Below are 20,205 nucleotides of genomic sequence, written 5' to 3' on the forward strand. Positions count from 1 at the left end.
AGGCACTTTAGCTTATAGAGAAGATTCTAATGAATGTGAACTTGGCAAGATAGGGTTAAAAATGGGTGTGTACATATAAGAAGCAATATGTATGACATTAAATGGACACCCATGTGTGGGGCTAATTATTTGTAGGCTCCTTATTCACACACAAACCTAGAAGTGGGTTTAATGGGACCATTTCAAAGGGACTAACTAAGGACTATCCAATCAGGGTCATGCCTGATCAGAACACAACAGAGAAGGGATGTCCAGACCCAATGCCTCCATTACACAGACTGAAGTATATTTATACAGCAAGCTGTGTCCAGTTGTCTTTTGCTGTAAGTTTACAGCTTTCCATCTTCTGAATGGCCTCTTTAACTGCTGCTGCCTTATGTGTAGCTGCCTTTCACCATGTCGCCAAACATGCACTTTTTCTTGTCTGTTTAATTTTGGAATTGACAAATATTTTGTGTCTATTTCTCCCCCCTAAATGTGGAATTGACAACTGTGCTAATGTTGTTATGACTTCCACTGCCTTCACATGGGGAGGGTGAGGAAGCACAACCAGGCTTCTCCACCATGCAGGCTACACATTCCACATGAGAGGTTCGGCACCAACTGGACGAGAAGCACATCCTTCCCAGCGGAGACACTTGAAAGAAATGAGTCAAAAGAGGCCCTGTTGATTTAACCCACCCCAGCCCAGGTGGTGCTGAGCTCTCCCAGTCACAAACAGCTAATGACATGAGCTTGGGATTGAACCAGCTAACAAGTGAGCCACTTGAGAGGCCTCCAGAGATGCACTTTTGTCTTGAGTGGACATTGCAGTGGGTCACTGTGCCTGTGTGAAAGTGAGTCAGAAATGTTAGATTGAGGCCTCCTGTCCTCTTCCTGGAAAGCAAGAGGGCTTTATAATATTATTTTCTAATTAAACTGATTAAAAGCTAAAATTAGTCCATATTTAAGCACTGACTGAAGATGAGGACTTGGGTTGGGTTGGAGAGCAATGCATCAGACCATGATTGATTTATTCCACAGATACAAGAAGTGCCAGAACTCTTACACACTGTCCAACACACAAACAAAACATGACAGAATCACCCCTCGCTCCAGCCTGAGGGTGTCTCTGTTTATCTAGAGACACATCAGAGGAGAAGTGCAGATTAAAACCCAGCTCTCCGGAAGAAGGATGTCCTGCTGGGCATTTGCCAGGATCCAATTTAGCAAGGAAGGAACGCTTTGTTTGCCCGTTAATTTAAGATCTGTGCAGTGTATTATTTCATTCTGATATCAAGTTAGCGCAGCCAACAATAACAGAGAGCCATTTATACATACTCACAAACAAGCTTACCTCACACGCACCTACTGTGCCGAATTTGCAGCTCTCTGTACCTCCCTGTTTCTCCCTCCTCTCTCACACCAGCCTGGAAAAAACTACGATCACGGGTTGAAGAGGTGTTTTGCTTTTACAGTTAAAACAGAAAACAGATGTTGAGCTCTTGACTGACCCTACTTGGACACAAGTCACAAGTCTTTTTCTCACACCAGTTCAAAAAAAAAGAAAAAATGTTTTGCAATATTCTCATTTACAAATGTTTTCTTCAAGTTTTGCCCTTTGAAATTATGTTTCTCATCAATGATATTCTCCTTGAACCACTCCCAGCTTAATGACATTGAGTAGTTGTTGTTTTTCTTGTTCAGAAAACTGTAATAAGTTTACTGCCAGGCTTCTTGTGTCTCCCTGTGTTAAAGTAAATAAACCCCCAAAACAAACTACAGTCCATTCTTGCTTTCAATTACAAGTTTATTGGATGAGGTCCTGCACTGGCTGAACAACCCTGAGCTTCACTTTTCCAAAATCATGTTAGCCTTGCCCTAGGATATGACAGTACTTACAACCAGGTTTTTACAAGATTTGTGTTATGACAGTGTACCAGATATATTACCCAGATGTACCAGTTACCGTAGGTAAATGATTGAGATTAAAAATATTTTAATGAGCCAATATCAAGCCAATGTGGTTGTTGTGTATTTGTCTTTAACGGTGTGAAATACATTTGGTCACCTTCTTAGGTCACCCTTGTAAATGAGACATCTGATTCAAATGGGTTTTCCCAGGTTATCTGATATGTAAGAATATTTTAAATGGTGATATAACATGTAGGTAAATGTAACATGTATACATGGGTCCAGACCCAAACATCTGTCATCTGTTATAATGTAGACATTAAGAAATGTATGCAAAAAGTATAATTATTTGGTCGTCAGTCAAACAATCAAAAGAAAAATAATAATTCTACGTAACTCAGATTTTGTGGTTAATCTAATATACATACATTTTCATAACTTGACATTTATTGTTTTCCACCTAATATACTAATTTTATGATCCACACCATAGCATAATATATTGTTTTTCGGTTACATTTAATATATTGTATCTGTTAAATTGTTACAGGCACCATAATAAAGATGTTACCCATTGCTATGGATTCTATATATGTACTTTTCTCATGCCCAAATTATGCTTATTTTACCTATTTAACGTTGTCTTAAAAAAAAAAATCTTTTTTTTTCATTACTGAAATGTTGCTTTTCTATTTTCTGGTTTATCTGTCTCTATTCATCCAAATGACAGGTGTTTGGTTTAAGGTCTGGAATAAATGTTTGGATTCGAATAGAATCCAAAGATTTGGAAACGTTTGGATTCATCGTTGCCTCTTGTATGGAGGACAACATTTTGTAAACCTCCCTCTTGTGGTCTGTTTGAGAACTGCAAGACACGGCGCACAAGTAGGCATGATTTCTACAAAACAAAAACTCAAAATAAAAAAACACGAAACACGAAAAGATGAATCGGTAAGAGATTTTCTGTATCGCATTCAATTCATTAAATGTAATTGCACGTTGCTGATATTTTTGATTAGATTGTATGTTGTACTCTGAAATGCATTTTTAATACTTTAATGCTAACAATTAACAGCTAACAATGTTTTCACAATTTAAATAAACTGTTTTCAGATTGTATGCAAGACAACACTGACTTATTTTCAATCAATTCCTTCTTGATTGCTTTATCAATTAAATTATAATTGTCAATAATTTTTAATCGTATTTTCGGATTTCTTTAAAATAACTACAACTTTTTTCTTTCCCGCTACATGATCAAGGTAATTAAATATGCTTTAACTCCAAAATCACTTAAGTGAATGCTTTTGATTTCTGCCTTTTGAAGAATTTAAGCTTGAGACTTGAAAATTAAATCGTTTACTGTCGGTTATTTATTTTTCATTTAAAATAAATCTGTGCATTCACAAAATTAAAATCGTGCTAATCACAAAATAAGTAGCTTTGTTTAGTATTTTATATTATTATTATTATTATTATTATTATTATTATTATTATAGTAATTGTTGCACAATTAAGACTATTAATAAACCTTCAGATACCTGTGTAGGTAATTAATTCATTTCTCGTGGTGTTTCGAATTATGTTAAAACCATTTTATACATAACTGAATATTTCAGAAGCACTTTTCAAAATCTATTTTCGTTTACAGGATACGTTGGGGGCATTGGCACTTAAACTGAAAAGACTTGTCACTAAGGATCATGAAATATTTGACAAGTTTTACACAAAGCCATTGTAGTTTGCACCTTTGATATTCTCATTTGTCTTTATAAAGTAGCCAACTCCAGACGTTTAAGGTGTAATTTATTTGTAGACTTGTCAGGGCATGTTATTTGAAGGTAGAAATATAGATACATACATAAGTTATAAGTAAAAGAAAAAAAAGTGATTTAAAAGATTTTTCCCGACCAGAATGCGGCTACAGCCTACGATTTGTTGAAATAAGGATCTTTTGCCACGGCTGAAAAAACAGGAAACGTTCAGTGACTGGGGATGGGGCATCCCAACAGTCAACCACTGAGTTAAAGTTTCATAAATACTTAGGAATGCATTTTTCCATCTTTCATGCTTCATATTTCTCAGGATGAGTGCTGTTTTATTGCGCGGCAAGCTGGTTAAATTGCCAATTAACTGAAAGACGTGATATTCAATACATACATACATACATACATACATACATACATACATACATAAGATATGTGAAGCAAAACGATACATATGCGGAGTGTATTTCATTCTTGTAAAATATTGGACAGGGTGAAACGTGTTTTTTGTTGTTTTTGACAAGAGAGATATGTCTTGCTGAGGTATACCAGCTCTGTTTGTGTGTGCCCTTCAAATCTTTACTAGAAGCGGATACCATTAGCAAACCCTGACTGCGAGCGGTCTGTGTGGGAAGCGCATAATGGGATTTTCGTACGTGTGTGAGAAGGACTGGGCGGGGGCTGTGGGGAAGGCTGATTGATGGAAGGATTTGGAGGGTGGGAGTTTCAGACCTGATCTGTCCTGAGAGTGAAAAGGGGGTGTGGAAGTCTGAGGGTTTAAAACAGCAGTCCACACAGCAAGAAAGACACACAACTTAGTAGACTCTTTTGGAGAGCTCTCTTTCTCTCTCTCTGGTGCTGAGCACGTTTTGCTGTTGCTTTCTGTTTTCCAAGGTTGGATTTATACCCTCAAAATGAATGACTCGGACTATGAGCCTTATGACTACTATGAAGACAATGAGACAGCGTGCGATTACTCAGAGTGGGAGCCCTCCTATTCCCTCATCCCAGTGTTGTACATGCTGATCTTCATCCTGGGGCTGTCTGGGAATGGCGTGGTGATCTTCACAGTGTGGAAGTCTAAATCCAAGCGTAGAGCAGCAGACGTCTACATCGGCAACCTGGCCCTGGCTGACCTGACCTTTGTGATCACCTTGCCGCTGTGGGCTGTGTATACAGCCCTGGGCTACCACTGGCCCTTCGGGGTGGCCCTATGCAAGATCAGCAGCTACGTGGTGCTGGTCAACATGTATGCCAGCGTCTTCTGCCTCACCTGTCTCAGCTTCGACCGCTATCTGGCCATCGTTCACTCGCTGTCCAGCACCCGGCTGCGCTCACGGGGCACCATGATTGCCTCGCTGGGCATCATCTGGCTGCTGTCCGGGGTGCTGGCAGTGCCCACGTTGCTCTTCCGCACAACCGTAGTGGACGAGTTCAACAAGACCACCTGTGCCATGGACTTCAGCCTGGTGACTACGGCCCGGCAGCATGAGTCCCTGTGGATTGCTGGGCTCAGCTTGTCCTCCTCCCTGCTGGGCTTCCTGCTGCCCTTCCTGCTTATGACCGTCTTCTACTGCTTCATCGGTAGCACTGTCACCCGCCACTTCCACAATCTGCGCAAGGAGGATCAGAAGAAGCGGCGGTTGCTCAAGATCATCACCACCCTGGTGGTGGTGTTCGCCCTCTGCTGGACCCCCTTCCACGTGCTGAAGAGTATTGATGCCCTCGCCTACCTGCAGCTGGCACCCAACTCCTGCAGTTTAATGCGTTTTCTGTTGCTCGCCCACCCCTACGCCACCTGCCTGGCCTATGTCAACAGTTGCCTCAACCCCTTCCTATATGCCTTCTTTGACCTGCGCTTCCGCTCCCAGTGCCTCTGCCTGCTCAACCTCAAGAAAGCTATGCATGGCCAGATGAGTTCACTGTCCTCCACCCTCAGTGCGCAGACCCAGAAATCCGAGGTCCAGTCACTGGCCACCAAGGTGTAGTCCCACCACAAGGAGGGAGAGACTTTTGGTGAAAAACAAGAACAAAATATGTGGTTCCAGAGCTGAGATCCAATTTGATCTCCCTATACCCCTTGGGGGAGCAATATTGAAAACCTGGAATTCAGGACTGTTGCTGTGACATTTGAAGCTCTGGCATTTGGACTTTTCTTTCTTTTTTTTAGTTTGTTAAAGGGAAAATCCAATGTGGCTAGACTAGCCACAGGGATTCCCAGGCAAGCTGGGGCCAGCTGGCTGACCCTGTATGTACTTGCGCTGTACACCTTTTTGAAAGAGGTAAATGTATTTCAAATAACTTTAAAAAGTAAGTGCTGTAAATGTACCAGGGCTCTAATATAGGAGAGTGGAAGTGGGTGGGAGGGTGGGTGTTCTGGTGTAGTGGTAAGGGCTAGACTGATAGGGCTGATAACACTGGAAAAGAAAAACATGTAAAAAAAGTATTTTCTTACTTTTGTTATGTTTTATTTTATCTGTCGTTGTATTGTTTCTTTGGCACTTGTTTAAAGACGAAAGATTGTTCTACACTTTTGCTAAGCTGTGCTAATCAAGGGGAAAAGGCAGGATGTATGTCTGTATCTGTAATTAGAAGGAAGGTGTTGCAGTTTAATTAAAATATTTGAGGAGAAAGACGGGGTCAGGCAGGCAGATGGCTACTGCTGCCAAATGTTGCTGGGGAGGTGGGGAGATCTGTTAAGAGGTGAGAGCTGAATATGTGCACTGCTGATGAATGGCTTTGAACTGGGGATCTCTCTAAGGAGGGCGATTTGTGTTCTGTAAAGCTAGCTTTTGCTGTGAATACCTCAGAAATGGGGGATTTTATCATTATTATTTTTTCTAACTGTAACTAACTGCTGTATCTGATACTTTTGTAGCATTTCATATTTGTAATAAAAATGTGTTGTTTTTTTAAATTATAATTTTGGTTGGTTATTTTTCCTTGTGCCCAACTTGCACCTCTTGTACCTTTCTCATACACTCCAGTATTGTCTCTCCAACTTTCCTGTTTGTAGAACAGTCTGCTGTAAGACATAAAATAGACATGTTCCTTTTGGGATAATTAGTTTTTCCAGGAAATGCATTTTTTACAGCAAGGGTATTTTAGCCAGCAAGATAGGCAACAACACATCTTTTTAAAAAACAACATTAAGGAATGATACTATGAACTGCCTTAGGTCTTTTAACTTTTCAACATCTGTTTGCAGAAGCCAAACAATTGGGCCCCAGACTCCAAAGTGTTTTTCCAGCAAGCTTCTTTTATAGCCAGTGCTGAAGCTGAGCTAAGCACTCAGAGTAATATCACAGGACTGTTTTCATTGTAAAGGAGGACATTTCCTTAGAATAGCAAAACCCCTCACAAATAATGTGGAGTAGAGTTGAAAACAGATTACCAGATACAAAGCTATTTTATAGGCATTACATCACTACATATGCATTTACCCTTATATGGAATCTGAAAGCATAGACATCTCCAGGAACTGGCACTCTGTAGCCTATATACTGATGGAACACTTAAGCCCTGGAATAGATCACAATGAATTGTGAAAGAAAAACAACAGGTTTCTATTTTCAAGCCCTTTCTTACTATTCAGTATGTTGCTTCTTCTTTAATCACGTTTGTCCTTATTGCTTTACATTGGGTCTCTTTGGCAAAACAACAAGGTGTCTTTAACCTAAAGAAAAAGGAACACTGTAATAAATAGTTATCTATTGTACATTATTCTTATGTGGTGTTCAGTGCAATTACCATAGAACTGTCTACTGATACAGCTCTAGATGTATGTACAATGTGCAGAGAAAGTAGGAAAGTTTTTTGTAGGAAGCATCCGTAACTCATATATATGGAATCATGTATGGTTGTAGTTTAGTTAAGGTTCAGTGTCCTTTTACTCTGCTTGGGTACAGCCACAAAGTGAGTTCATTCCTATGATTTGGGGAAGTGAATCCTTACTAGGTAACTCCCTTGTGTTTGTAATGAAAATCACTCTTGTCTTTTGCTGAGCAGTAACAGTCCCACTTCACCAGTGAGTGCTTTATACATTCTGTAACACTAAACTAACTTGTAGAATATCACACAATTATACAAAGTGTAAAGTGGGTTTCTGTAATAATCACCACACCCAATCTAGGAATAAAAATATTTATTAAAAAATAATGATAATTATAATTTCACTCTAATGGCTTGTTTTTGAGGCAGTGATTTCAGAGAAGACAAAACTTACACACACACGCACGCACGCACGCACGCACGCACGCACACGCACACACACACACACACACACATATAAAGAAAAATAAATAAACAAGCCCAAATAGTGAATAATGGGCCATTACTGGCATCCCTTTCAGGGTCTTTGGTTGGAACATAATAAGCTCTGTGGGACACAATCTCTGCAAGTTTGTAATCCTTTGACAATTACAGCCACTTGGCTCTGAAAACAAGTCAATATTTGAACACAGCACTCTGCCAAGTCTGGGGCTGCAACTGATAAACACATGATGACACAGTTTAACGTATAAGTGAGGGGTGTGTAAGTAAATCCACAAATGCTTAAATTGAGTGATAGGGCTTATCATAAGGATGCCTGTTACAGATAATGTATGGGGTTCAAGTGCAGGGCATTATGAATCATGTTTTCAAGGTATGAGTAGTGCATACATGCATGCATGTCTTTTTCAGGAATTTCAATATTGTCTTGCTATTTATTTGTTTATTTGTTTATTTTTGTTCCTTCACACTTACTGCCATTAAATCCCACAATTTGGTCAACAAAGGCTGTGCAGTGTCAAGGGAATTGCACACTGGATCAGTTAAAAGTACAACCTCTGAGAAGCCTCTGAGATGGGCGTGAGAAAACACTTTAGGGACAGATCAACGCAATGCTTTACAGTTTGAAATGCCAGACTGCCCAGGCCAGGGCGTGGACTGGGCGCTTCCTAGTGATCAAGGTTTTGCAGTAGCTTATTTTTTGCTAGAATAGCTTATTAACATGGCAATGAAGCAGGGGAGTAGGGTAGAACAACAGCACCCTTCACAAACACATACAGTAGGACATGCAGCAAGTGTGAAACTAAGGAACAGGTTACTGCACGTAATCTGAATAACTTTACTTGCAAAGTTCTTGCCTTAACCAACAGGACCTGTTCCTCCCAAGGGTGGAGATCTGGGGAGTAAAGTGTGACAAGCCATGAATTAAGCAAGCTCCCCTCATTAGCCCTTTTTGATGGCAGGGTAAACAGGGGCTACCTTTGGTTAATGGAAGGGCTATGAGGACACATAGGGATAACAGGCACTGGCAGATGCACTGAAGTGCCTGGTGTTGATAATTCCTAAAGGAAAAACACTTTGTTGGAAAGAGGGCCGGTCTTGAGGAGGGCAGTAGGCATTCGACTGACAGCACCACCAGAAGGCCATATGATCTATGACTTGTTAAAACCAATTAGCCATGAGCTTTGAACATGCACCCAGGGTAGCCTGGCAGAGTGTGTGTGGGTGGGCCAGTTGCTATCCAGCAGTCTCACAATTCACAGGAAAACAAAACAAACACTAAATCCAGTACTTCTATGCAGTTACTACACCAAACCCTCAATTTAATCAATAATATTCATTAGATTGTCTTCAGCTAAGTTGTTCAAATATTCTGTTTGAATCGTGAATGATAAATTCTCCCCCAACCAGGAATGTGCCCCTTGCCTTCCTCTCTTTCTCTTACTTGGCATTTCACTTATGGACCTGAGGTGAGATACCTTGCTCACTCATGACATTTAAAAGATGTGGAGTTCATCAGCAGACAAAAATAAGATCTTCAAATTCAGATAAATTGTTCATCCAGTGGGTCAGCACTTTGTATCTACCCTGTCACTCGATCTAAACTGCTAGATTCTATTACAGCCTGTGTGATCTCTGCCTACCCCTTTCTCTAATGTTGTTTCACGTCTTTTGCCTCCATCCTGATGTACCACACTGTGGGTGAGCCCCAACTCATGCAGGGAAAGGGACCACTTGCACGCCACAGCACCCCCACCCTACCCCAGACAGACAAATTACACTGGTGGGCCCCGCTCCGTCTCATAGTGCCAGCATTCTAGAGATCTGAAAATAGCCAAACTTTATCCTTTTCATGATGAAATGCTCCAATTCTAACCTGCCACCTAATTTTTTACCCCACACCAGAGCGAATATCAGTGTATGGAGACGATTTAGTCCTGTTGGAAGCAAAAAAAAAAGTGGTGTATGGAATTATACCTACATCTAGAATGAGCACTGTAGATAAAATAATCTTACAGTGATCATTAGTGGCAATGTCATCATCCACACAAGCAACCTAAAACATTTAACACAAGGCACTGTAGCAGTATATTTGTTTATGTGCATATTCCTCTGCCACTTGGTTTATCTGTCTATATTCAGGAACGTCACCTGCAGTATATATGTATGTGCATTTGTTTACTGTCTATATTACATGCATGTATTTGTCTTACAATCATTCTTTAAAAGTAAGTCTTTGTGCAAGGTTCTGTCTAAATGTTCTGTGTATCGATATCAATACATCAATATCTGTCTGATGAGCTCTATTTTGGTTGTATTGCACAGGTGGCTGAGGACTGCACAGGGCTCACAAGCATTCTGCTAATCAGTGTGTGAATTCAGCTTCAGTTGACTCCCAGCTGTCTGAAAACACCTGCCATTGCTCCAAGGTAAGCATATTCCAACCCTGTATCATGCTGTTTTTATGGGTGGAAAAAAGTAATCATTTCATTTTTCATTTATTACAGTTTAGTGTTGTTTATTACAGTTTATTATTAAATTTCAAAATATGTATATATTATTAATGTATTAATGCTTCTTGTTGCTTTAGACATCTTCTGCATCCTTGCTTACTTCTCTTTTGTGCTTCATGGATTTAATGTGTTCTGCATACATGAGCCCCAGGGTTGTAAGGCAGGTATAAGCACCCCAATTATGGGTGCTGATCTTTTGGCGTAGCAGGTTTGTGTTGCAACATGTGGAATTCAGGCAGAAGAGATAAGTATCAGAGACTTATTTACTTCCTTCCTGCTCCTGCTCAAATAAAGAAGATTCTATTAGTGTGCACAGGACTTGTGTTTGCTGGTAGAGTTAGTCTGTGTGGCAAGTAGAAATGCCAGCAGAGAAAAGGAACATCATAAATGCCAATAATGCATTCAAATCTGCTTCCTAAACATGGTCACACAGCTTGTTCCAAACACCTATTGCTCTTTTTGTAGTGGAGAATATGTTCTGCTCAAAATACAATTTCATTATTCAGACCACATAGCACAAAGTGGCTTAATCAGTTCAAGTAATTATTCCATAAACACCTAACAAGTTTGAAACTCATAAGGGTTAGACTTCAAACCAATAGCCTTCAAAGTGTGAACCCCAGCTCCAATACAAGCCAATATGTGGAACAGAATTGCAATAGACTTAAAGTAATAGAGATATTATTTAAACACCAAAAGCAAGATTTTACAGACCTCATATTATTTTCTATTTAACTGTTATTTTATTAGGGCTCTGGACTCTTGAGTGGAGGGGCAGGGGTTCAATCCCAGGTGGGGGACACTACTGTTGTACCCTTAAGCAAGGTACTTTACCCAGATTGCTCCAGGTAAACACAGCTTTATAAATGGGTAATTGTATGTACAAATCATGTGATATATTGTTGCAGGTTGCCCTGAAAAAAGGTGTCTACTAAAAAATATAATACAGGATATGGGTAGACAGACGAACTACCAATTGGAAGGTTATCCTGTCTCATAAAATAAGGAATAAGGATAAGGAAAATAAGGATATCAGGTGTGTCATTTCTGCCTATGAGTAAATTATTTTACATTTAAGTAATATAACTTGGGACTTGATTAGGACAGCATCAAGAACATGCTGTAAACCAATCAAGGGCTCAAATAATAATATAAAATGTCCATAAATGATAAAGATACATAAAAAGAATAAAAAGTGTAAAATAATCATATCAATATGATCCATCCATCAATTTGTGAAACCACTTATCCTGATGAGAGTCGCAGGGAAGCCAGAGCCGATCCTGGCATTCCTAGGGTGCAAGACAGGAATACACCCAGGACAGGACGCCAGTCAATGTGATCATAACTAACAATTTCAGCCCAATTTTTATTTGTAGTTGTTGTAATATAAACTGTAAGATAAATGTCCAAGTTTACAAGTTATTACTAGTATGAGTTTTCAGATAATTAATTAATTTTGTAGTATCTTCATTAGTGGCCTGCAGAGTTAGCAGTAAACATGATATCTCCCACTCAGCAGTCTCTCCAATCTCCCATTCACACCCCTCCCCACCCACACGTGGAACATCAAAGATATGGCTTGAGTGTTGCCTTGAAATGCAGACGTTTGGTTTTAATTAGACTCTGTCACACCTGTGAGTAGTCTTCAAAAACACAAAAGAGCTCAAGGGCCAGTCTGAATAGGAGAGGACACAATTTGTTCCCACTTAATTGGGAAAAAAAGAGGAAGGGGTGCACCTTTGTAATTAAAAGGTTCTTATGCATTACTATCACTACCAGGTAAACTGGTCCCAGTCAGGGAAGCATCTGAAACCAGATGGATTGTGCAGACTAGATAGCTAGTGTGAAATAACAGATTGAAAAATTCAACTCTACCAGCAGTGCACAAGAAAAATGTGTTGTGAAATCCAGCTACCAAACAAAGCACCAGCACAATCTAGCTCCAAAACACAAAATTACCAAACTTTGAATGTAAAGCTGCCAGTGTCTCTTAATTCATATCTTCACCCTCAGTTATCAGCTAATCTTTAAAGAACTCATCATTGTAAAATCCCCAGCTTTGTTCCGTGGGAACTCACTCATCTGAACCAATATTAATGCCCGATTGTTTGCAAAACAAAGAAATCTAGACGTGTAGTCTAGTCAAAACACCCAATAATTTGACCTCATGCCTCTGTCTACTGAAGTTTTATAATAAAAGAAATAGCATAGTGCGATTACAAAAATATTAGGTTGATTATTTAGTAGAAGTAGTAGAGGTAGTACTAAGCAGAGGAGTTATTATTAGCAGAAGTATCTGTTGTAGTAGTGGTAGTCACAAATGTGGTAGTCATACTAAGATTAGTAATCTTAAAGAAGTTAGATTTCATACCCACTCTATGTTGAAGACCTAAAAGTCAGCCTATGCCATGAATGAAATCCTATCCCCAATAGGATTAGAACTGATGTATACTGTTAATAACTTGTGTTATTGTAATGTGTCTTCAAGAGACAGCCCCAGTCTAGACAAAAGGCTGTTACCGATTAAAGAACTGGTCACAGATTTAAAAAAGAAAATCATAAAAACAGATCAAAATGTAATTGAGGTCCCCTTTGGTGTCCCTCTGACAGGCTGTGACAGATTAGTCATTTGAGAGCGTGCACATTTTTATTTGCAATCTAAAGATTAGGTTGCGTAAGTACTTACCGACTATAGAGTACATGAAAGACTCTTGTAGTTATTCGCACCGTTTAAAGCTTTGTAGAGTCAGCGCCTGGTTTTAACGACTAGGATGTCTTAATCTGCAGTGCCCCTGATTGTCCACTGCTGAAATATTTTCACAGCGTGTTGCTTTGATGATTTTAACATATTCGCTATCAGCCCAATCCACAATTAACTGTGTAATGGCACTTAAGTGTGTATTCAATGGTGATCAACAAACTTACAAGGAAGCCTTCCTTTCTCTTGTTGTTCTGATGTGTTGTGTACTTTTAATTTATTATGAAGTATACCAAGATCATATTTTCTAATAATAGTAGTAGTATGCTGTAACTTATTTAACTAACTAAGCAATTCTGGAATTGCTTTCAATTTGTTGCATACTTGGTCACAGTGATATTCAACACTTTATTTCTTTTCAGAAGCATATTAAATACACATTAACCTCTGATAGGTCTTAAGTACACATACTTCCAGGTGTTCTGGACTGTACAATATTGTGTTGACGGGTCATTTCCATTTAGTTATTGTTGGTGGGTATGCAAAAGTATAAGATTTTAGGGTTGGGAATCTGACAAGATGCTGGTATAAAAAAGACATATGTTCTCTTCAGAAATACAGCTTTCTTTGATGTATAAAAACATGTAATATTCATCAAATACTTACTCTACAGGTTTGTTGTTGTTGTTTTTGTTTGTCTTAGACAAAGGTATCCTGAAATAAATACAGGTTATACAGAAAATGTATATTTCAGAAGTCTGTCATTTGGCTATATTACCCAATGTCATGGTGTATACTTTACAAACACTTGTAAATCTGCTCTTCTCTGTCCACAGTAAGACAATCCTCAATAGCAGCAGCAAAAGTAATTCAATACCAATAAACAACATCTTTGCCCCCTGTTTCAATATATCTACTGTGTGTCACACACTGTGTCTAAGGCACAAATGCCCCATGAAACTTGAAGGGCTTTCTTTGGTAAACCTTGCACTTCATGGTTGGGAAATGGAACTATAGCCAAAGCATTGTCTGCCGCTGTATTGACTTGCACGGGCTTTGCTTGGTAGGCACACGTGGGGCCTTTGAGATTTCTCTTCCCAATATAAGAAAATCAGGAGACATTTCCAGAATTAAATGAATTGTAATTAAATAATCTTTCCTCTCCCCCACTCCCCTAGGTGTCATATGGAGCTCATATGGGGGGGGGGGGCAGTGTGTTAATCCACCTGGCTGCTCCCAATCTGCAAGGATCAAAGGCCAGGCCCACAGTAGATTGCAGCTCCAGGCACTTTTATTATGGCCCACATAATCCCCTTATAACCCCTCAACAAACATTGACTTGATCACATGCTGCTGTTTGTCAAGAGAGATGCTCCTTTATGCAGCAAAAGGTTTAATTCACTTCTAACTACACTACACTCTTTTGTCCCTGAAAATGTTATCCTCAAAGGAGCACTGGAGAAGACAGGGCTCTAAATTGTTGTCCCAGGTCCTAATTTTTCCAGAGCTTGATATGGACATCTTTAGCTTTGACCAGTGTACTGTGTTTATTGAGTCTTGATCCAGGCTCCCTTCAGTGGTCCACTAAGATAATAAATACCAGCTTATTTTAATTTTAAAATAGAAATGTGTAATTGTAATTTTCTTTTCTTTAACATGCTTGAATTGAAATCAGCCATTGGTAAACAACTAGGCCTTCTACTATATATTATATGGGCAGAACTAGTGCAGGAGACAGGACTGATGCACCTCTCACTAATGCATTATTTCTACTGCAGAGTGTCTTAGAGAAATTGTGTGATAGTATTGCATTTTTTTTCTTTTATCTTATTTATTTTTTTAAAGCGAGGTCTGAAAACAACTCTAAGTATTATATTCAAATGCTTTCACAGGCTTGACATCACAGGATCAACCCCTTCCACTGGTGCTCCTGGCAAGCAGTTATATAGCACAAAGCATGCTTATAGAGCTAAAATGTGCTTAGGGAACACTAATGCTTAGGGAACTCTCCCTGATAACACAGAGGAACGTAAAGGTGCCTGGTAGGTTACAGGGTTTGCTGTTGTCCAACAAGTTGAGGAAGTAATTGCTACCTCTTCGGACTGAGCATCTCCAGGCCACATTTGCTATGATACAGCCCAGATTGCAACTGCAATGTCTGGACTCAGGGGCCTAACCTGGGGAGAAGATTGTACCTGTTGGGGCACTTGGGAGCCTCAAAATGCCAATCTGGTGCTTTAAAACAAGAAATTATTCCAAATCACATTAATTTTCTCTGCTGTAAGCACTTTAACCACATTAAAATACCATTTCAGGAACAGCAGGGTCCAAACACTCACTGAGTATCAGCTGTCTGGGAGTCATATCTCCCCAATCACTTACAGTTCAACTGTATTATATTGCTCCCTCCTAGGGGGAAGAGGGGGTAAAGTCCCAAAATCAAAGAAAGTGAAAAAAGCTCATCCTGAAATTCCAAGAAGCCAATGTAACACAAGATGAACCACTTCAAGAGTTGTCTGAGTCAATCTCTTTGATCTCTGAGAAAGTTAATTAGGACTGTTGAGGAGAAAAGAAAAAGACAAAAACAGGGAAACAGCCAATAGTCTCTAAAACTCTGAAATCACACCATTTCAATTCAAACCCAGATCTTTTTCCAAATAACACATCATTGCATCTGCAGGCACCATTATAAGAACCAACTGTGTTCTTATCTCCTGGCTGGTTTGTCCACTATGTCAGTACTTTAGTTCCTCTGAAAGGACAACTGACTGGCCTTTAATGCAGGCTGAAGATTTGAGAAATGGAACAATGATCCAACAAAGGCAGAAACTAACACAGATCTGCCCTGATTAGAAATACAACAGACGTGCATCACAATGGAGGATTAAATGGAACAATTCACCAGGCCAATATGCTCCTGAAAACAATACACAATCTGTCAAGCACTGAGAGATCAGACAGCTAGTTATTGCAATTAGCCAATGCACTACTCCAGGAAAGACCAAAGACTCTCACATTTGTTTAAGCCTAGTTGATTGCTAGACCATACTTCCAGAAACACTAACACAGCAGTGTCTGGTAGCCTGGGCTTTTGCATCACGCAGGGTCTGATGCTGACTTTTATACTGGAGGCTCTTATTTATACCAAGGAAGGCAAAATGGTTGTGAGAAATGTCTATTCTGATGTTTTTGGGAGGAACTGTAATCAGCCCCGTGGTGAGGACGTTGTGACTCTGACTTGCAAATTAGCAGCTGATTGCTCTTTAACCCTCATTTCACCACTACATCCTCAACCTGTGTCTGGAGGCAAATCTCACAGCCCAGCCCTTCTTCATTTCCTTAAGACCATAACTTACTATATTTAAACAGATATTTAAACGTACTATATTGTAGAATTTTAACTTTTGCTAAAGAGCACTGATATTAAAGAAAAGAATAATCAGGCGAAGGAAAACAAACCCAGTGGAGCTCGCTGTATTTATTGCCCTAAAAATATATCTTGCCGGTCTGACCCCGTCCCCCCATCTCAAAACCTTTATATTGCCCCCCTTCGCCCTCCCCTTCCTCTCTGCCCCAACCAATAACAGTGACCAAAATTAGTGACTCTGAGTTACTACTTACAAAATTATTCTTAGATGTCAATTATTAAATGTAATTGTGTTATTTTATGTGTGCCACAAAAATAATTGAACAAATTCAATTAAACATGAATTCCACAAAGTCAATGTCCTGCAATTGCAGTAAAATAATATGCATAACTCAACATCTTAGAAAATTGACACTGCCATGTTCATTTCACCCAGTGGGCATTTTACGACAAATGGTTTATTGCTTTTTTTCTTTTTCTGATAATCAAATTAAAGAACTAAATCTAATTTTCATTAAGGAACAAGCAGGGTCAATCCCCTTCTATTTTGAGTGTAGAGTTTTAGTTTTTAGTTTTGGTATGTAGGCTTATTTGTGACAATCAGTCAGCTTCTGTTACTGATCGAAATTACACCAAACCCCACCAGAACAAACACACAAACGAACAAACAAAAATAGGGCATTTGAAGCCTAGAAAATGCAGGCAAAAAACATTGTTGAAACGAATTGTAACAATAATACTCTTTCTATGATAGTCATATATAAACATTAAAACCATGGATACCAAAATATTATACACATTATGGGCTTGTTGTTTTTATACGTAATGGATTTTTTTTATTTGCTATTACCAGATTATTATTTTTATAAATGCCTACAAGGATGCTTTTGTATTTCCTTTTAAAGGGTTTATGGAAAGAAGGAATAAAACAGTCTAACTTTTAAAATTATTATGTTGCTGTGTATTTTAATATGATGGCCCAGTAAACGGGCGCCAACTGCGCAGAGCGCGAAGTATCATATTAATATTGTTGTGATCTTCTGCTCTCTATCCACTTTGTGGTGACATATTAAGAGTTATAGGGCTGTCCTAAAATGTATTCGAAATTAATGAAAGCTTAGGTAGGAGACAGAATGGGGTTAAAAGTAGCTAGATTTACTAAATTAACAACTGTACTTCATTATTACAAGGCAGTGTGACAGTGCTTTATTATTCTTAAGCACTAACAGAAAACATCCGTTAACAATTCCATCAGAAGGAGCAGTTTACGGATTTAATAGACAAGAGCATGAGCTAATTTGGGAAATGCATGATTAGAGAGACGGCTTTAACAAATATGAATATCTCCAAAAAAACTAAGAAACAATAATAAACAACACATTAATATAAGATAGTATTTTTATTTTAAGGGCAGCACAGTGGCGCTGGGTTCGGGTCTCGGCTCGGGTGCCTGTCTGCGCGGTTTACCCGGGTCTCCCGCTTCTTCCCAACGTCCGCCAGGTTGATCGGCAAAGTAAACTGCGCAGCAATGGGCTGCGTCCCGTCCTGGGTGTATTCCTGCCGATCCGCCATGTGCTTCCCGCGACCATGACCAGGATAAGCGGCTTCGAAAATGGATGGATTTTTATTTTATTAAGGACTTTTGCATTGTCTCTCTAACTTATCTTAATTCTACATGCGTTTTATACTGAATGTACTTTTCTGCTTTAAAACCATGTACTGTCTGTAGTGTTCTGTACAAAACCTGTTGGGAATCTTAAGCTTTGTTGTATTGTCTACTTCAAATAAACAATTTACAAATGTGCCTGCACAATATATATTATAAAGTAAAATATATATATATATATATATACATACACATTAACCCATTTACACAGAAAGGTATATTTAATTGATATAATATATATGATAATATATGATTATTATTATTATTATTATTATTATTATTATTATTATTATTATTATTAATGAGTGTTATTCTATCTTTTGGAATTGCTATCAAATTAGCCTGCCCCACTTATGCGTGACCAGACATTGTAATTTACATTGGATCAGGACTACTTTACTTTTTAAACGTAAAATCTTTCAAATACAGTTAATAGAAAATAAAGCTTCTACAGTAAATTAATAACTGTAGCAGAAAAAACACCAACCGAGGACATACTCACTCTAAAATTGTATGATTCTTCTTCTGGGTTGTTCGTGAGTTAAAGGGTTCGTTTAAGAACCATGAGCTCCGTGGTAAACACAAGGGAGCATTTAAGAGACGTTTTCATCATGATCGCGATTGATTTAACATACATTCAACGTGCTTTAATGATCCTTGTTTGCAGGGAACCTTGGTAAAGGGTCTAATAAGAACCTTAAGGTTCCTCCACAGTAGGATTTTGGAATCCAAAAAGGTTCTTATTAGAACCTTCACTTCTTAGAGTTTACATATAGGCTCAGTACTGTAATTGCATATGAAAATATACATGTTTAATTAAATTAGTGATTCCATAAGTTTTCATTAATTTCTAATACATTTTAGGACAGCCCAATAACTCTTAATATGTCACCACAAAGTGGATAGAGAGCAGAAGATCATAACAATATTAATATGATACTTCACGCTCTGCGCAGTTGGCGCCGTTTCTCAGATTCTGTTGGCTCTTCTGAGAAGCAGCTCGGCCGACGCGACTTGCTTGCTGTCCAATGGCATCAGTCAAATATATTTCACAATGTACCTCCCTTTCCGTAATTGCTTCTGAAAATGCTGCAGCAGCTTCTTTATTTTTTCAGCACTTCTAAATCTCACAGCCGCTGCAAATCTCGCAGCCCCTGCTTTATTTTTCCAGCACTTCCAAATCTCGCAGCCCCTGCTTTATTTTTCCAGCACTTCCAAATCTCGCAGCCCCTGCTTTATTTTTTCAGCAGTTGCACTTCACAGGGCCACCATAGTCATCCACCATTCCAGTAGATTAACCCCCAAAAAATGACAAAATGCTCCGCCACACTTCAAACATGCACACAGCAAACATTACTTCATTCAAAACAAATAAATTAAAACTTTTCATTGATTTTTCTTTTTCTGTGAGGTTTACATCGTCTAATGTGAACCCTTCTAAATCCTGCTGTGCAAAAGTTCATAGAGCAGGGTCTGGGCGCATGTGTTTTGTCTAGCTGCCACACGGTGTGATCTTTCTAAGTAGACCCTGTGACTGACTGGTTGTCATAAGAATGCAGTTCTGATCAGTCAGCCAGTTACCTTCCTGAGAGAAGCACCCAACCTGGCTGAAGAAGTAAAATCAGCCGAGTTGGTTTTGTGTGGACTGAAAGAGAAGGCTCAGTAAAGCATAAAGACAAAGCAGGCCTATTGTACGGTTTGTTTGTTTTCTGTATTGTTTTGTCGTTGTTGCTTGACCTTCAGGAGTTGTTTTTGTCTTATCTATTCTAGTTAATATTACAGTATTGTTATCAGCATCCCTCCTATTCAATGTCCTGTAGCCCATCTGGGTATACAGGCAGGGGCTGACTGGAGCCCATCTTTATAACTGATAGAAAGACTTCCCATACTCATTGTCCTCTTAATGGATTAAACATTGTGTTTCCTGCATGAGCCACTGGTTTCCTTCTTTTCCCCTAGGAGTGATTCCACAACCTGCAATTAACTGCTCTCACACTGGTGTATTTTATGAGGGGGCGTTCAATTCAA

At 39.1% G+C, this 20,205-nt stretch overlaps 1 protein-coding gene across 1 annotated transcript; it reads left to right on the forward strand.

The window, feature by feature from the left end:
* Positions 1-4,456: 4,456 nt before the first annotated feature.
* On the forward strand, positions 4,457-6,581 carry aplnra (apelin receptor a). Its single transcript, XM_066689550.1, has one exon. It carries the CDS (start codon positions 4,573-4,575, stop codon positions 5,644-5,646), a length of 1,074 nt encoding a protein of 357 aa, XP_066545647.1. The 5' UTR covers positions 4,457-4,572; the 3' UTR covers positions 5,647-6,581.
* Positions 6,582-20,205: the final 13,624 nt, after the last annotated feature.

The sequence above is a fragment of the Amia ocellicauda genome, chromosome 17 (assembly GCF_036373705.1).
Source record: "Amia ocellicauda isolate fAmiCal2 chromosome 17, fAmiCal2.hap1, whole genome shotgun sequence".
Lineage (NCBI taxonomy): Eukaryota > Metazoa > Chordata > Actinopteri > Amiiformes > Amiidae > Amia > Amia ocellicauda.

Coding starts and splice junctions, on each gene's coding strand:
- aplnra (XM_066689550.1), top strand. CDS start 4,573: ATGAATGACTCGGACTATGAGCCTTATGACTACTATGAAGACAATGAG.